General features: G+C 39.8%; 1 protein-coding gene across 1 annotated transcript in view; it reads right to left on the bottom strand.

Annotated features, from left to right (window-relative positions):
• LOC102817712 (glutathione S-transferase-like) overlaps positions 1-13,728 on the bottom strand; it is a 21,526-nt gene that overhangs the window by 5,088 nt on the left and 2,710 nt on the right. Inside the window, exons 2-4 of the mRNA XM_006835771.1 lie at positions 13,100-13,151; positions 9,996-10,128; positions 6,501-6,642 (exon numbers count right to left, since the gene is read on the bottom strand). Of these exons, the coding sequence (XP_006835834.1) occupies positions 6,501-6,642; positions 9,996-10,128; positions 13,100-13,151 (327 nt within the window). The remainder of the gene's footprint in view (positions 1-6,500; positions 6,643-9,995; positions 10,129-13,099; positions 13,152-13,728) is intronic.

Consider the following 13,728-nt stretch of genomic DNA (forward strand, 5'->3'; position numbering starts at 1 on the left):
AGGTACAGATTTCTCAGAAGTACAATTAAGTGTTCTGGAATACTCATACTTCTCAATGTTGTCCATAGTTTGTCATGATCCACACAATCGAAAGCCTTCGCGTAGTCAATAAAGCATAGGTAAACATCCTTCTGGCATTCACTGCTTTCAGCCAAGATCCATCGAACATCCGCAACGATATCTCTCGTTCCACGGCCTCTTCTGAATCCAGCTTGAACTACCTTATGATCCAGCAATTCCTGTACTTGGTATTTACCCACAGGAAATATGAACCATAACATGAGAAGATATATGCACACCAATGTTCATTAGCAGCACTATTTACAATAGCAAAAAGATGGAGACAACCTATGTACCCATCAAGAGAAGAATGGATAAACAAACTATGGTACATACACACAATGGAATATTATGCTACCTTGAAGAACAACAAGGAAGCTCTAAGCTACCACATGACATGGATGAACATTGAGGACATTAAGTTGAGAGAAATTAGTCAGTCACAAAAGGAGAAATACTGCATAGGACCACCACTGTAAAAGACTAAGAAAAAGAACCCATACTAAAGGTGGGGGGATTCTTTGCTGATTACCAGGATGTAGGTGGTGAGGTAAGGGGAGCGAGGGGAAGGTGGAGCACAGGGTACGGAATAGACACAGGATAGTTTGGGTGGTGGGGAGGGGGACAATACACCAGAAGGGGGAGGGGAATGGAAGAACAAGGCAGGATTGCATGGGCTAAGTGGGACAAAGGTAAATAAAGATGTATGCATAACCTTGGAACAACAGGGCTCTGGGATACAGGGATTGAGACATGGTTAGAATGGGCAAAAGGGGGGAAATAATGTTAAGATGCTTGGCTGTCTTTCGAATCTTGGTTTTCCTGGCATACTATTATAAAATGGACACTTGAGGAGGGAAGAAAGGAATAGCCAGAAATAGCAGCATAGAAAGCTTGTAAGTCCGTCTTCTGCCTATAACTGATTGGAATACCTAAGATGGGGCTACAAAGTGCCCAGTGCAGGAGGCTTCCTGTGGAGCCTCTGCATTACATAAGACTATAGGTGGAAGCCTGAACCACATCCAGATCTTCAGAGATGGTAAATTTCCATTTGAAAGGATGAGCAGACAAGCCTGGAGCAGCTAGAAGAACAGAAGATACTTCTTGAAAGAAAGACTGACAGGAAAAATATAAAACAACATAGGCAGACTGACTGTTACTGCAAGAACAAGCAAGTTGCTCATCCTAGAGACATCAAGGCAAGTGGTCGGGTTCCCTCAGGACAAACCCCCTTCCAAGACTGAGATTCAATAGGAATACATGAGCAGACACGTGCTCTGACTGGTGACCATGTCGGTTACCGATAAATGGAAATAAGGGAAAAACAGCAATGAAGCTGCGAGCTAAGCCCTACAACGTTCAATAGACTCCTGTGAACCTGGGTGGAGACCTGGTTGGCCAGCAGTTTGGCAAGACCTGGGGACTCCTGGGCCCAGAGTCAGTGACATAGTCACAGAGGACTAGAGTGGAGAATGAAGTGTCTAGCTGCTAAGAAAAGAGGGCACATGTGTACAAATATCCACACTTGCAGATAATATCCACTTGACCTGGCTTCAATGGCTGGATGATCAGAGCTCAACTAGAAGAATAAAGAAGAGGAAAATAGAGTAATCTGATATAATTTGATGAACTTGACCTACACCTATAGATGCAGTAGCTCAAAAGAGGGAACAAATCTTTATGAGAATCATTCCCACCCCCTCCACACACAGAGTAGACAAGGATGGGCAACTTGGACATTGTCTACCCAAAATGGGGAGGGGGGAGGGGAGCTACAAAGGCAAGAAGTGACTGGCTTACCAGCTTTCAAGAGGGAGTCTGGATCCAGTGGGTGCAAAGGAAGGTAGAATCTCCACTGAGTAGTATCCAATCTGTCTAGACGGGGCTGATGAAAGGAGATGTGGATAGGTCTTTTATGATACAATAGTAAATAATTGTTATCAGGACTGATTGTGAGGGTTGGAAATGTAAAGGTAGACATTTTGTAGCAAAAGGAGGGGAGTGATTGACTGTGCAGTCCGGGAGTGGAGGGCCCTGGGACCATCAAGAGAGAAGAAGGGAGTGCAGGAGCTTGCCCAGAGAAACAGTGATGCCAGAGATGAAGGCAGAGATGATGTTGTGGAGAGAAGGAGCGGCTGGGAACTCTAGACCCAGAGAGGGAGAGGGGCTGTGTGCTGACAAGCAGGGGGCAAGCTTGTAGGATGTACCATTTGGTTGGTTGATGATGCTTGGAGGGGATTGTAAACATGGCAGTGTAACGATATATGATAGGATGACTGTAAAGCTTTTGTTCTCCCATGTAAACTATCACATAATTCACAATAAAACATTAAAAAAAAAAGATAATCCCATTTTCCCACAATCTTTTTGGGACTTTTTTGTGTACATTTTTGTAACTGTTAAGTGCTGTCAAGTGGGTTCAGACTCACAGTGACCCTGTATAGGGTTTCCAAGACTTCTAATCTTTGCGGGAGGAGAAAGCCTCATCTTTCTCCCTTAGAGCAGCTGGTGAACTCAAACCACCAACCTTGTGGTTCGCAGTCCATTGCTTATTGTATGGAGATATTGTGCTTCCCCTCTTATGTATATAGACATAAGATTTGTTTTATTTGTTGTTAAGAATCTACATAGCAATACAAACACCAGAAAACTATTTCTACACATACCATTCATTGACATTGATGATAGTCTTTGAGTTGCATAATCACTCTAACTCTCCTTTTTTTGAGTTGTTCATCCCCATTAACATAAACTCACTGCCCCCTACAGTCTTATGTCATCTTTTAAGTTGATTGTTGTCACTAGCCCATATTATTGTTAGTTGCCATCAAGTCAGTTCTGACTCACAGCGATCCTGTATAGAATTTTCAAGGAGTGACAGGTGGATTTGAACTACTGACCTTGTGGTTGGCAGTCTAATACTTATCCTACAGCACCAGGATCCTTGATCCCATAAAGACGGATCTTAAAATAGCATAATTCTAAAGGCAAATTTTTTTACTAATTAAACTAAACTATTAGATTTTTTTCCCCTTTTTTTAAGTTTTTATTGTGAATTGAGTTAAAGTTCACAGGGTAGATCATCAGTTTTACTTTCAACAAATCATATGCTTTGTTTCATTACAATGGTTATAATCTATGTACAATCAGTTAACAGTATTTCTCTCTATTCATTTTAGCTTAAAAAAAACAACAAAAAAAAACACTAAGGCATATATAATACTTTAAACCACCAAACGGCACATTCTGCAAGTCTGCCTCCTGGCTGCCAGCCCTCAGTCCCTCTCTTCCCATGAATCTAGAGTTCTCCACTGCTCCCTCTTTCCATGTCCCCATCTCTGCCTCCATCTCTGGTGTCCCTACTTCTCTGCATAAATTCCCACATTCCATTTGTGCTCTTCTCCCTTGATGTTCCTAGGGGCCTCTGTTTCTGTAATGTAAAATTAACTACTCCCCGTTTTTGTTACAAAATTTCTACCTATACAATTGTGACAGTCACAATTAGTTATGATAATAATTACTCACTATTGAATCATAAGAATCTTATCCCCATCTCTTTTTACCAGACCCATCTAGACAAGATGAAAACTATTCAGTGGGGACTCTATCTGCCCCCACAAACTCTTAAACTAAACTCCCTCTTGAAACCTTGTAAGCTAATCCTTTGAGCCTCATTTTAGGTAGCTAATGTCTAAGTTACTCATTCCTATCTACCCTGTATACAGAGGGCATGACATTGATATTCGATGTGAAGACTCCTTCCCTCTCTGTTGGTATTTTGAGCTACTACCATGACAAGCTATGGACAACATTGCGAAGTATGAGTATTCTGGAACATTTAATTGTGCTCATGAGGAATCTGTACATGGACCAAGAGGCAGTTGTTTGAACAGAACATGGGAGCACCGAATGGTTTAAAATTAAGAAAGTTGTGCGGCAGGGTTGTATTCTTTCACCATACTTATTCAACTTGTATGCTGAACAAATAATCTGAGAAGCTGGGTTACATGAAGAAAAATGTGGCATCAGGATTGGAGGAAGACTCATTAACAACCTGCGATACGCAGATGTGATACAACCTTGCTTGCTGAAAGTGAAGAAGACTTAAAATATTTACTGATGAAGATCAAAGACAGATGCTTCACTCTCAGTTCTATCCTTCCGTGGTTATATCTGTGTCCATGGGCTCAGGTGTCCTCAGGTCTCACCACACTTTGGACCAACCAGCCCTTCCTCTTCTCTCTCTCATCTCCAGGTCAGTGGGGGAAACCATTGATTTTAAAAAGATTTCAGGGGATATTTTTGGTTTAAGGTTTAAAGATTATCTTAGGACAATGGTTTTGGAAGTTATCCAACCTCTATGAATCTAGAAATCTGGATTCCATGAGAATTTGAAATTTTGTTCTTCATATCCGTCTTTTGATCAGAATTCTTCTATGGAATTTTGGATTAAAATGTTCAGTAATTATAGCCAGGGAGGTTGTTGTTGTTGTTAAGTTCCATTGAGTTGGTTCCGACCCATAGCGACCCTGTATAGGGTTTCCAAGGAGCAACTGGTGAGTTTGAACTGCCAAACTTGCAGTTCAAACAACTTTACAATCTGGCACATTAACCCACAGCACCAAGCCAGGGAGATTATGATATCTTAAATTCTGTATTCTGAACATGGGAATCAGCTATACCTCATGTGCCTTTGTTTCCTTTTCTTCCCATCTTCCTGCACCTACCTTGTGAACCTCTATAGAAGGATATCCTCTCCTTGCACCATGTCAGGGTAAGGTCTGCTATTTAAAGGCACTTTGTTTGTAGAGAGAACATCATTCTCATGGGGATCCAATCCTCACTTTTATAAGCAAATGCCCTTCTAAAAGGTCTGTGTCTTATGGGTCACTAAGAGTCTAACTTGATTGAATTGCAAAATGAAAAATTGGAGCAGGGGGCCACAAGGGTATACTGTAGCCCCAAAATAATGATGTTGTGATATTTGGGCATGAAATCAGGAGTTAGAGAAATCTGCGTGCAGGCTCCAACTTTATCAGTGGCATCACACTGGGCAAGTTACTTTACTTCTTCAAGTTTTGGTTGCCTCATCTGAAACTAGGAATAACTACACTACCCCTTTCAAGGAATTATTATGAAGATTAAATAAGACCATAAATACAAAATGAACAGTATTTTGAGTCATTACCATGATTATTATTATTGTTGATGATATTGCTGTTGTTATTATTTTTAGCCATGAGCCAAAGTCATTGAGAATTGTGGGGATTAAACAGATTTTTTTCGTTGTTAAGATTAGTAAAATTATAAAACATAACTGTATCAAACTATATGCTGGGTACAAGTGAATATATCATTTTTTAAATCCTTCTGAAGGAAATGATGTGGAGAAAGCTTGGGGTCTAGAATACTCATGCTCTGATTCATTTTGGTACAAGGGAACTGATAACTCAATAAATGTAATCTAAAGGAAGAGTATGAGTCGGAACTGACTCCACAGCACTTAACAACAACAACAACAAAGGAAGAGTATAACCTAGGAAGTCAGGCCATCTGTAATCTATGTCAAGATTATATTTATCAAACAATACTTGTTGTATGAGTAGGTTCTACGATTGTTGAACAGTACACATAAATTTAAATTATGAATTAAATCATTGGTTAGCTGAACTCAGAAAGGGTGGATTAAACCAGCAGGGTATTGGGTTTAGAAAACTCATCAGCTCATTTTACCCAACTTTAATATCTTTCTTCATCTTCCCATATTATAATGAATGCATCTGCAGGACAAGAGCATTAATAGCTAAAGAAGACAGCCAACCCTGCTGGTTGTTGTTGTTGTTAAGTGCCATCGAGTCGGGTAGGCACTAAGTATTTACTTAAAGCTCAAGTTTTTGTCCACCCCCCCCACCCCAAGATATAATTTCTCAGCTGTTAAAATTTCTGAGATAAAAGTTTCTTTAAAACAATTTTTTCCTTTATAACATTGCCTAGAATTCTGCTAAGCCTTGTAAACTACCCTGAGTCCTAGTCCTATCCTTTTTATTTTAGAAATAAGCTTTGTTTCTCCTCCAGATCGCTACTTAGTATGAGATACCCATCTCCAAATCCAGCTTATAAAAGTCTGTATTTACTTCAAGTTATATTAGGTAATTCTGAATTCTTGTATCAGCATCAGAACCACAAACCATGCTGAGGTTATGGAAAGAAAGAAAGAGAGAGAGAAAGAGAGAAAGAAAGAAAGAAAACCTAGAAGTCTAGGTAAGGGGGGAGGCAGGCCAGATGTTTTTTGTTTTTTTTTATAATTGCAATGGAAGGAAGAATTTTGAGCTTTCACAAAAGGTTCTGGGATCTTTCATCTACCAATAAATGTCATCTTCTATTATTTGTTTTGTTTTTCTCTCCCTTGCTCCAAGGCAGGACAGAAGTTTGTTCCGTACCTTCTCATAAACAGGAAAGAATCTTGTAGTGGCTCTTTCAAGAATGTATGCAAGGTTCATTTCTTTCTCTTCAGGCAGAGAGAGTGGGAAGTACATAATCATATCACTTAGGTCCTTCAAGCCTTCCACGTACATGTCAATCCTAGAGAGAGGAGGATACGTCAAAAGAGTTTTCAGAGAAAGGGGACTATTATTTCATGGGTCAAAGGAACATTTTAACTAGTGCCTCAGTTTATCTGCCTAATTATCAGGGATATCAATGTTCCATGAGACATGTTTTTCTACATGATGTTGTTTCTTTGGATATTTGCAAAGGTCTGTCTTTGAGATGGGAAAATTATAGGTCTGACGTGCCTTAGCGATGATGTATGAATATTAATGATGTAAGGCTAATGTTGGAGTCCTAGAAAACAGCTAATGCTGTTGGCTGCTAACAAAAAGGTTGAAAGTTTGTGTCAACCCACCGACATCTTGGAAGAAAGGTGCTCTACTTCCAAACAATCAGGCTTTGAAATCCCTATTGAGCACAGTTCTGCTGTGACACAAATGGGGTCATCATGAGTTAGGGTAAACTCCATTGCAATTGGTTTTTTACTGGTAAGATTCATGTTAATTAAAATATATACTCACAGACAATGTATTATCATAACCCTGAAATAGTGGAATAGTTTATGCTGATACATATAGGGATGTTGTTGTTAAGTGCCATCGAATTAGTCCTGATTCATAGCGACTCTGTATAGCATTTCCGAGGAGTGGCTGGCAAGTTTGAACTACCAACCTTGCGGTTCAAACCGACCTTGTGGTCAAGCACCTACAGTGCCACACCAGGACTCCATACATATAACGGATGGTGGTGGTGTTTATGTGCCATGGAGTCAGTTCTGACTCATAGCAACTCTGCATAGGGTTTCCAAGGTTTTAAATCTTTACAGGAGCAGAAAGCCTCATCTTTCTCTCATGGAATGACTGATACTTTCAAAATGCTGACCTTGAGGTTAGCAGCCCAACTTGTAACCACTACGCTACTAGAGCTCCTTACATGTAGGCATAGAAGTAACCAATGGTCCCTAAGCTGCCAACAATCTCTCCATCTGATTCTGGGTTTTTAAAAATTTAGTCAGTAGGTCGATTCAGTAAAGCAGAACACTTACTGCTAAGTTCCCACTTGGTGGTGGAGGTAGTTGTGTGTCTTTGAGTCAGTTCCGATTCACTGTGACTCTGATTAGGATTTACTATGTTGTAAATCTTTTCTGCAGCAGAGTGTCTCATCTTTCTCCTGCAGAGTGGCTGGTAGATTCAAACTGCTGACCTTGCCCAACTCATAGTCCACTGTGTTATCAGGGCTGCTTAAGTACCCACTTGCCACCACTCAAATCTCAATACTAGAATGAATGGAAAGATGGATACTATGTTTGGCAAAGCATAATGAGAAGAGCACTGGGAAATTTCAGGTCTGGTCCAATATAAAGTATCTTAATCTCTTTGAACCATACTCATTGTTATCCTAGGTAAAAGTTAAAGATTTACAGCTGATGGTTTACAAAGTCCTCAATTTTTTGTTGCTACTCTCATTGAGAATGGTGTGCAATTAAGAAAGGTGTGCAACAGGGTTATTCTTTCACCATACTTATTCAACTGGTATACTGAGCAAATAATACAAGCAGCTGGGTAATATGAAGAAACACGTGGCATCAGGATTGGAGGAAGACTCATTAACAACCTGTGATATGCAGATGATACAACCTTACTTGCTGAAAGTGAAGAGGACTTAAAACATTTACTGATGAAGATCAAAGAGCACAGCCTTTGATATGGATTACATCTCAATGTAAAGAAAACAAAAATCCTTACCACTGGACCAATAAGCAACATATTTATCAACAGAGAAAAGTTTGAAGTTGTCAAGGACTGCATTCTTCTTGGATCAACTATCAACACTCATGGAAGCAGCAGTCCAGAAATGAAACAATGTATTGCATTAGGTAAATCTGCTTCACAAGACCTTTTTAAAGTGTTGAAGAGCAAAGACGTCAACTTGAGGACTAAGGTGTGCCTGACCCAAGCCATGATAGTTTCAGTAACCTCATATGCATGTGAAAGCTGAACAGTGAATAAGGAAGTTCATAGAATAATTGATGCCTTTGAGTTATGGTGTTGGAGGAGAATATTGAAAGCACCATGGGCTGCCAAAAGAATCAATAAATCCATTTTGGAAGAAGTGCAGCCAGAGTGCTCCTTGGAGGTTAGGATGGCCAAACTTTGTCTCTCATACTTTGGACATATTTTCAGGAGGGACCAGTTGCTGGAGAAGGATCTCATGTTTGCTAAGGTGGCGGGTCAGAGAAAAAGAGGAAGATCCCCAATGAGATGGATTGGCCAGGTGGCAGCATTGATGAACTCAAGCGTGGCAACAGTAGTGAGGTTGGCCCAGAATTGGGCAGTGTTTCGTTCTGCTGTGCATAAGGTTGCTATGAGTCAGTACTAACTTGATGGCACCTAACAACAACAAGAATAGCAACAGAGGATAGAGAAACATGTTGAACTACACTGCAGGATGCAGTTAGCAGAATTTGGCAGTTAGAAACTACTAGAATGCCAGAGAAACTGATGGTGAGTTTTTAAAATACAAGAGCAATTTTAAAATTTTTACTGCATTAAAGAAACTGAATTTCTAAAAACAAATACATTTTGAAACACACACATCACTTAGTAAACATGGGATATTTGGTTTTTATCAATCAATAATTTTCTATTTCTTTGCCATAATTTATAATTAGGGTTGCTGTCTTACACTTCAAGTAAAACAAGTCCACTTTGCCAATTTAGAGACCTGTGATTGCCTATTGCTAAAGGACTGGCATGTGCAGGTAAGAATGAACTAAAGTTGGGAGGCTGGGTTAGGTACTTGGGGTGATGATAGACAATGAGGTGGTTTCCAACAGAATCAGTTTCACAGTAACCTGCTAACGTTGAGTAGGTTTTGATTCACAGTGACCCTATAGGACAGAGTAGAACTACCCCATAAGGTTTCTGAGGCTGTAAATCTTTAGGGAGGTAGAGTGCCACATAGTTCTCCAGTGGAGTACCTGGAAGGTTTGAACTGACAGCCTTTCAGCTAACAGCCCAGCACTTAACCATTGCACCACTATGGCTCCCCAAGACCCCCAGAGAGTTTTGAGACTGTGTTTTTATGCTATTTTCAACTAGTGGGAGCAGACACAAAGAGAAAGCAGCAGATTTCCTTACAAAAGTACTCATGAGAAGTAGCTACTTAACATTAAATACAGAATTAGAAAATTAATGAAACTCTGTAATTGGCCAGGTAGTGACAATTGTTAAAGGTAAATGTGTGTGCATAGGGCTTGCTTATCTACCAAGAACTACAACACACTACATATGATTGCTAATAAACCTAAAGGCTAGCTTAAAAACAAAAAACAACAACAACAAAAAACACACAAAGATTTGTTTTAGCAAAAGTGATGATTGTACCAGGCTTGTTCCTTCAGGTTCCTTCCATATAAGTCATATTTTGCAGCTATGTATCTTAGGATGGCTCTGGTTTCTACCAAATTCATACCATCGATTTCAACCATGGGCACTTGTTCATACATCAGAGTTCCACCTTAAAACACACAAAGAAAAGTTGGATTCTTTACTCTTCCTGAGAGTAGTAGCAACTGTGTTTTCTTTAACTCTAAAGGTACTATAAAATTATGTTGTCAGCTAATACTTATCAAAATATTCTGAATGACTTATCTAAAAGGATAAACTGATTTATTCATTCATGCAAAAGTTGTCTTAAATGCAAGGTATGATGTTGCAATTTTAAAAAGCTAGCTTTCTGGTCAAGGATGTCCCTTTTTCATTATTTACTCTCAATTCTATGGCCACTTTATTAATTTATATATATAAGCACACACACACACATACATGTATCATTTAACTTTTTTTTATTGTGAATTGGATGAAGGTTCACAGAGCAGATCAGTTTTCCATTCAACAATTCATACACATTTTGCTTCATGCCATTGATTGAAATCTCCACAATGTATCATCACTTATACCACTTCCTCCCTGTATTTCTTGTTTCCATTCCTCTTTCCTAACCCTTTTGAACTTCACTCTTGGGTAAATGCTGCTTTTCTGGTCTCAATTGGTTGATTATTCTGAGATGTGCCCACCTCACTAGTGTTATTGTTCTCCTTGTAGCACTGCCTGTTGTATGGGGATGAGTTCAGTTCCAGACCTGAAGGGTGACTAAGGGCCATAATCTTGGGGATTCCATCAGTTTTTATTCAACTGATAAGCCTTTATTTTTTAAATGATTTTGAGTGTTTGTCCCCATTTTTCTCCCACTCTGTTCAGAATCTATTTAGATTCTATTTACTTCAGAATTATCACAACACTGTTCTAATTGTAAACTCAATCATGCCCCAGATTAAGCAACAAACCAGTAGCTGTTAAATTAATTCTACTTTATGGTGACCACATGTGCCAGAGAAGAGCTGTGCTTTTTCCATGGCTGATGGATCATAAGTAGAATGCGAGGCCTTTCTTTCAGAATACCTCTAGATGGATTCAACCACCAGCCTTTCATTTAGTAAGTGAGTCCCTATTGGCACCACCCAAAGATTCCTCTCCAGATGGGTCTTTCTTATTCACCCTATATGTCTTCCCTGGTTTGTTTTCCTGGGGCCATAAATTTCATGAGAGGATAAACATTAATCTCGTTAGCCTGAATTCAAAGAGCACCTTAAAATTTGCCTCCAGGTACCTTCCACACATCACTCTTACCACTCACCTGTATGAAGCTTCTCCCCATCTGAAGCCCAGTGCTCTCCCATCTGAATGTAAACTCTGTCTTAGGCTGAATTTTTCAAACTTCTGAGGAATCTTTGCATTAGAACAATGGTTTAATTCAACACAATAAATAGGCTCTCTTTTTCCCTTCTGTCTGCCCGTCTGTCTGCTTTTGCAGGACAATAGTAAGGTTGACCTTGTACTTTTCCCATTCAACATCTTAAATTAAGCTAATTCACCTATCCATGTATCCCATTTCTTTGGATCAACTCGGTGCAAAGGTTTCCTGGTTTTTATGGCTCTTGCCACCAGGTCTAAGTATCAAGACATTCTCTGCATCCTAATGATATCAACCAAGTTCCTGCTGGGAGACAAACACACCAATTACACTAACTCAGAGAATTTAATATAAAACATAGTTAACCAAATCCTGGAGAACCAAAAGGAACACTTCTTTATCATGAAGGTGGCAATTTCAGAAAATAGATATTGTCCTTAGTACTGGGGGAACAAAGAGAAGTTGGAATTATTATACCTTTAGATACTTGGAAGAAGAGCTATTCTTTGCTGGACCTCTAATATGCTTATTGCAAGATCCAACATGCACTATTTTCCTGATATGTTAAGTGTTGTCGAGTCAGTTCTGACTCACAATGACTTTGTATAGGGTTCTCAAGGAGCAGCTGGTAGGAGAGGCTGGTGGGTTTAAAACACTGACCTTGTGGTTTACAGTCCAGTGCTTATCCTACAGCATCACACCAGGACTCCTGAGAGAAATATTGATGTTGATACATTTGAGTTATGGTGTTGGAGAAGAATAATTAAAATACCATGGACTGCCAGAAGAACAAACAAATCTGTGTTGGAAGAAGAACAGCCAGAATGTTCCTTGGAAGCCAGTTTAGCAAGACTTTGTCTCTCATACGTAGGACATGTTACCAAGAGGGACCAGTCCCTGAAGAAGAACTTGGTATCATGCTTGGTAAAGTGGAGGGTCAGCAAAAAGAGGACAACCCCAGCAAGACAGATTGGCATAGTGGCAGCAGGAGTGGGCTCGAGTGTAACAACAATTGTGAGGTTGATGCAGGACCAGGCAGTGTTTCGTTCTGTTGTTCATGGGGTCGCTGAGTCGGAGCTGACTCGATGACTCCTAACAACAACAGCATATAACATTTATTACTCTAATTTAAAATAGCTGAAGATGTGTGAGTGTGTGTATGTGTGTGTAATGGAGAGACTATCTCATTAACTAGTCCTAGTGTAGCTCCTAATGAAGTCCTAGTGTGTGATACTGTGGGCTAGTGTGCTGGACTACAAAGCCTGTTTGAAATGCAAGGTCAGAGGTTCAAGCTCACCAGTCACTCCTTGGAAACCCTATACAGGGGCGCTATGAAACAGAACAGATTTGATGGCACTTAACAACAACAACAATAATGCAACATCAGTGAGTCCTGGTGTGGGGCTATGGGTTAATGCACAGGACTGCAAAGTCAGTTTGAACTGCAAGGTCAGCGGTTCAAGCACTTTAGCCGCTCCTCGGAAACCCTATACAGGGTCTCTCTGGATCAGAACTTAACAACAACAACAATAATGCAACATCAGTGAGTCCTGGTGTGGGGCTATGGGTTAATGCACAGGACTGCAAAGTCAGTTTGAACTGCAAGGTCAGCGGTTCAAGCACTTTAGCCGCTCCTCGGAAACCCTATACAGGGTCTCTCTGGATCAGAACTGACTTTATGACACTTAACAACAACAACAAAGTAACATCAAGAGTAGCACAGTTTTTTTCTCACCTTGTATTAATTTCTCAAATTCTTCACGTGTTTCAAAAAGCTCTTCTTCAAACTAAAGAAAGAACAAATATAAGAATATACACTATGATCATTTTTATTGCCAATAAAAATAAAAGGCATAATCATGAATTAAATCAAATTTTCAAATAGCTGTTAAACACAGTAGTGTAGTGGTGTAGTGGGTTATGCATTGGGCTGCTAGCTGTAAGTTCAGCAGTTCGAAACCACCAGCTGCTCCATGGGAGAAAAATGAAATTTTCTGCTCCTGTAAAGATTTACAGCCTTAGAAACTCTATACAACATCACTGTGAGTCAGAGCAGACTGTATGGCACACACAACAAAAAACAGTGAGTTCATGCTGTCTGTTTCTGAGTCCTATGATACCAAGGAAGTCTTTATATAAGACCAAAACAGAGTTTACTGAATTTAGTTGATTCAGTGTTATCTAGATCTACTTTTTTTTAAAAAAAATGTTTTATTGTGAATTATGTGATAGGTTACATGGGAGAACATTAGTTTTACATTCATCCTATCGTATATATCGTTTCATTGCCATGGTTACAATCCCCTCCATGCGTCACCAACCAACCAAGGTATACCCTGCAAGCCTGCCTTCCCCCTCTCCCCC

Source organism: Chrysochloris asiatica, unplaced genomic scaffold (assembly GCF_000296735.1).
Source record: "Chrysochloris asiatica unplaced genomic scaffold, ChrAsi1.0 scaffold00019, whole genome shotgun sequence".
NCBI classification, from domain to species: domain Eukaryota; kingdom Metazoa; phylum Chordata; class Mammalia; order Afrosoricida; family Chrysochloridae; genus Chrysochloris; species Chrysochloris asiatica.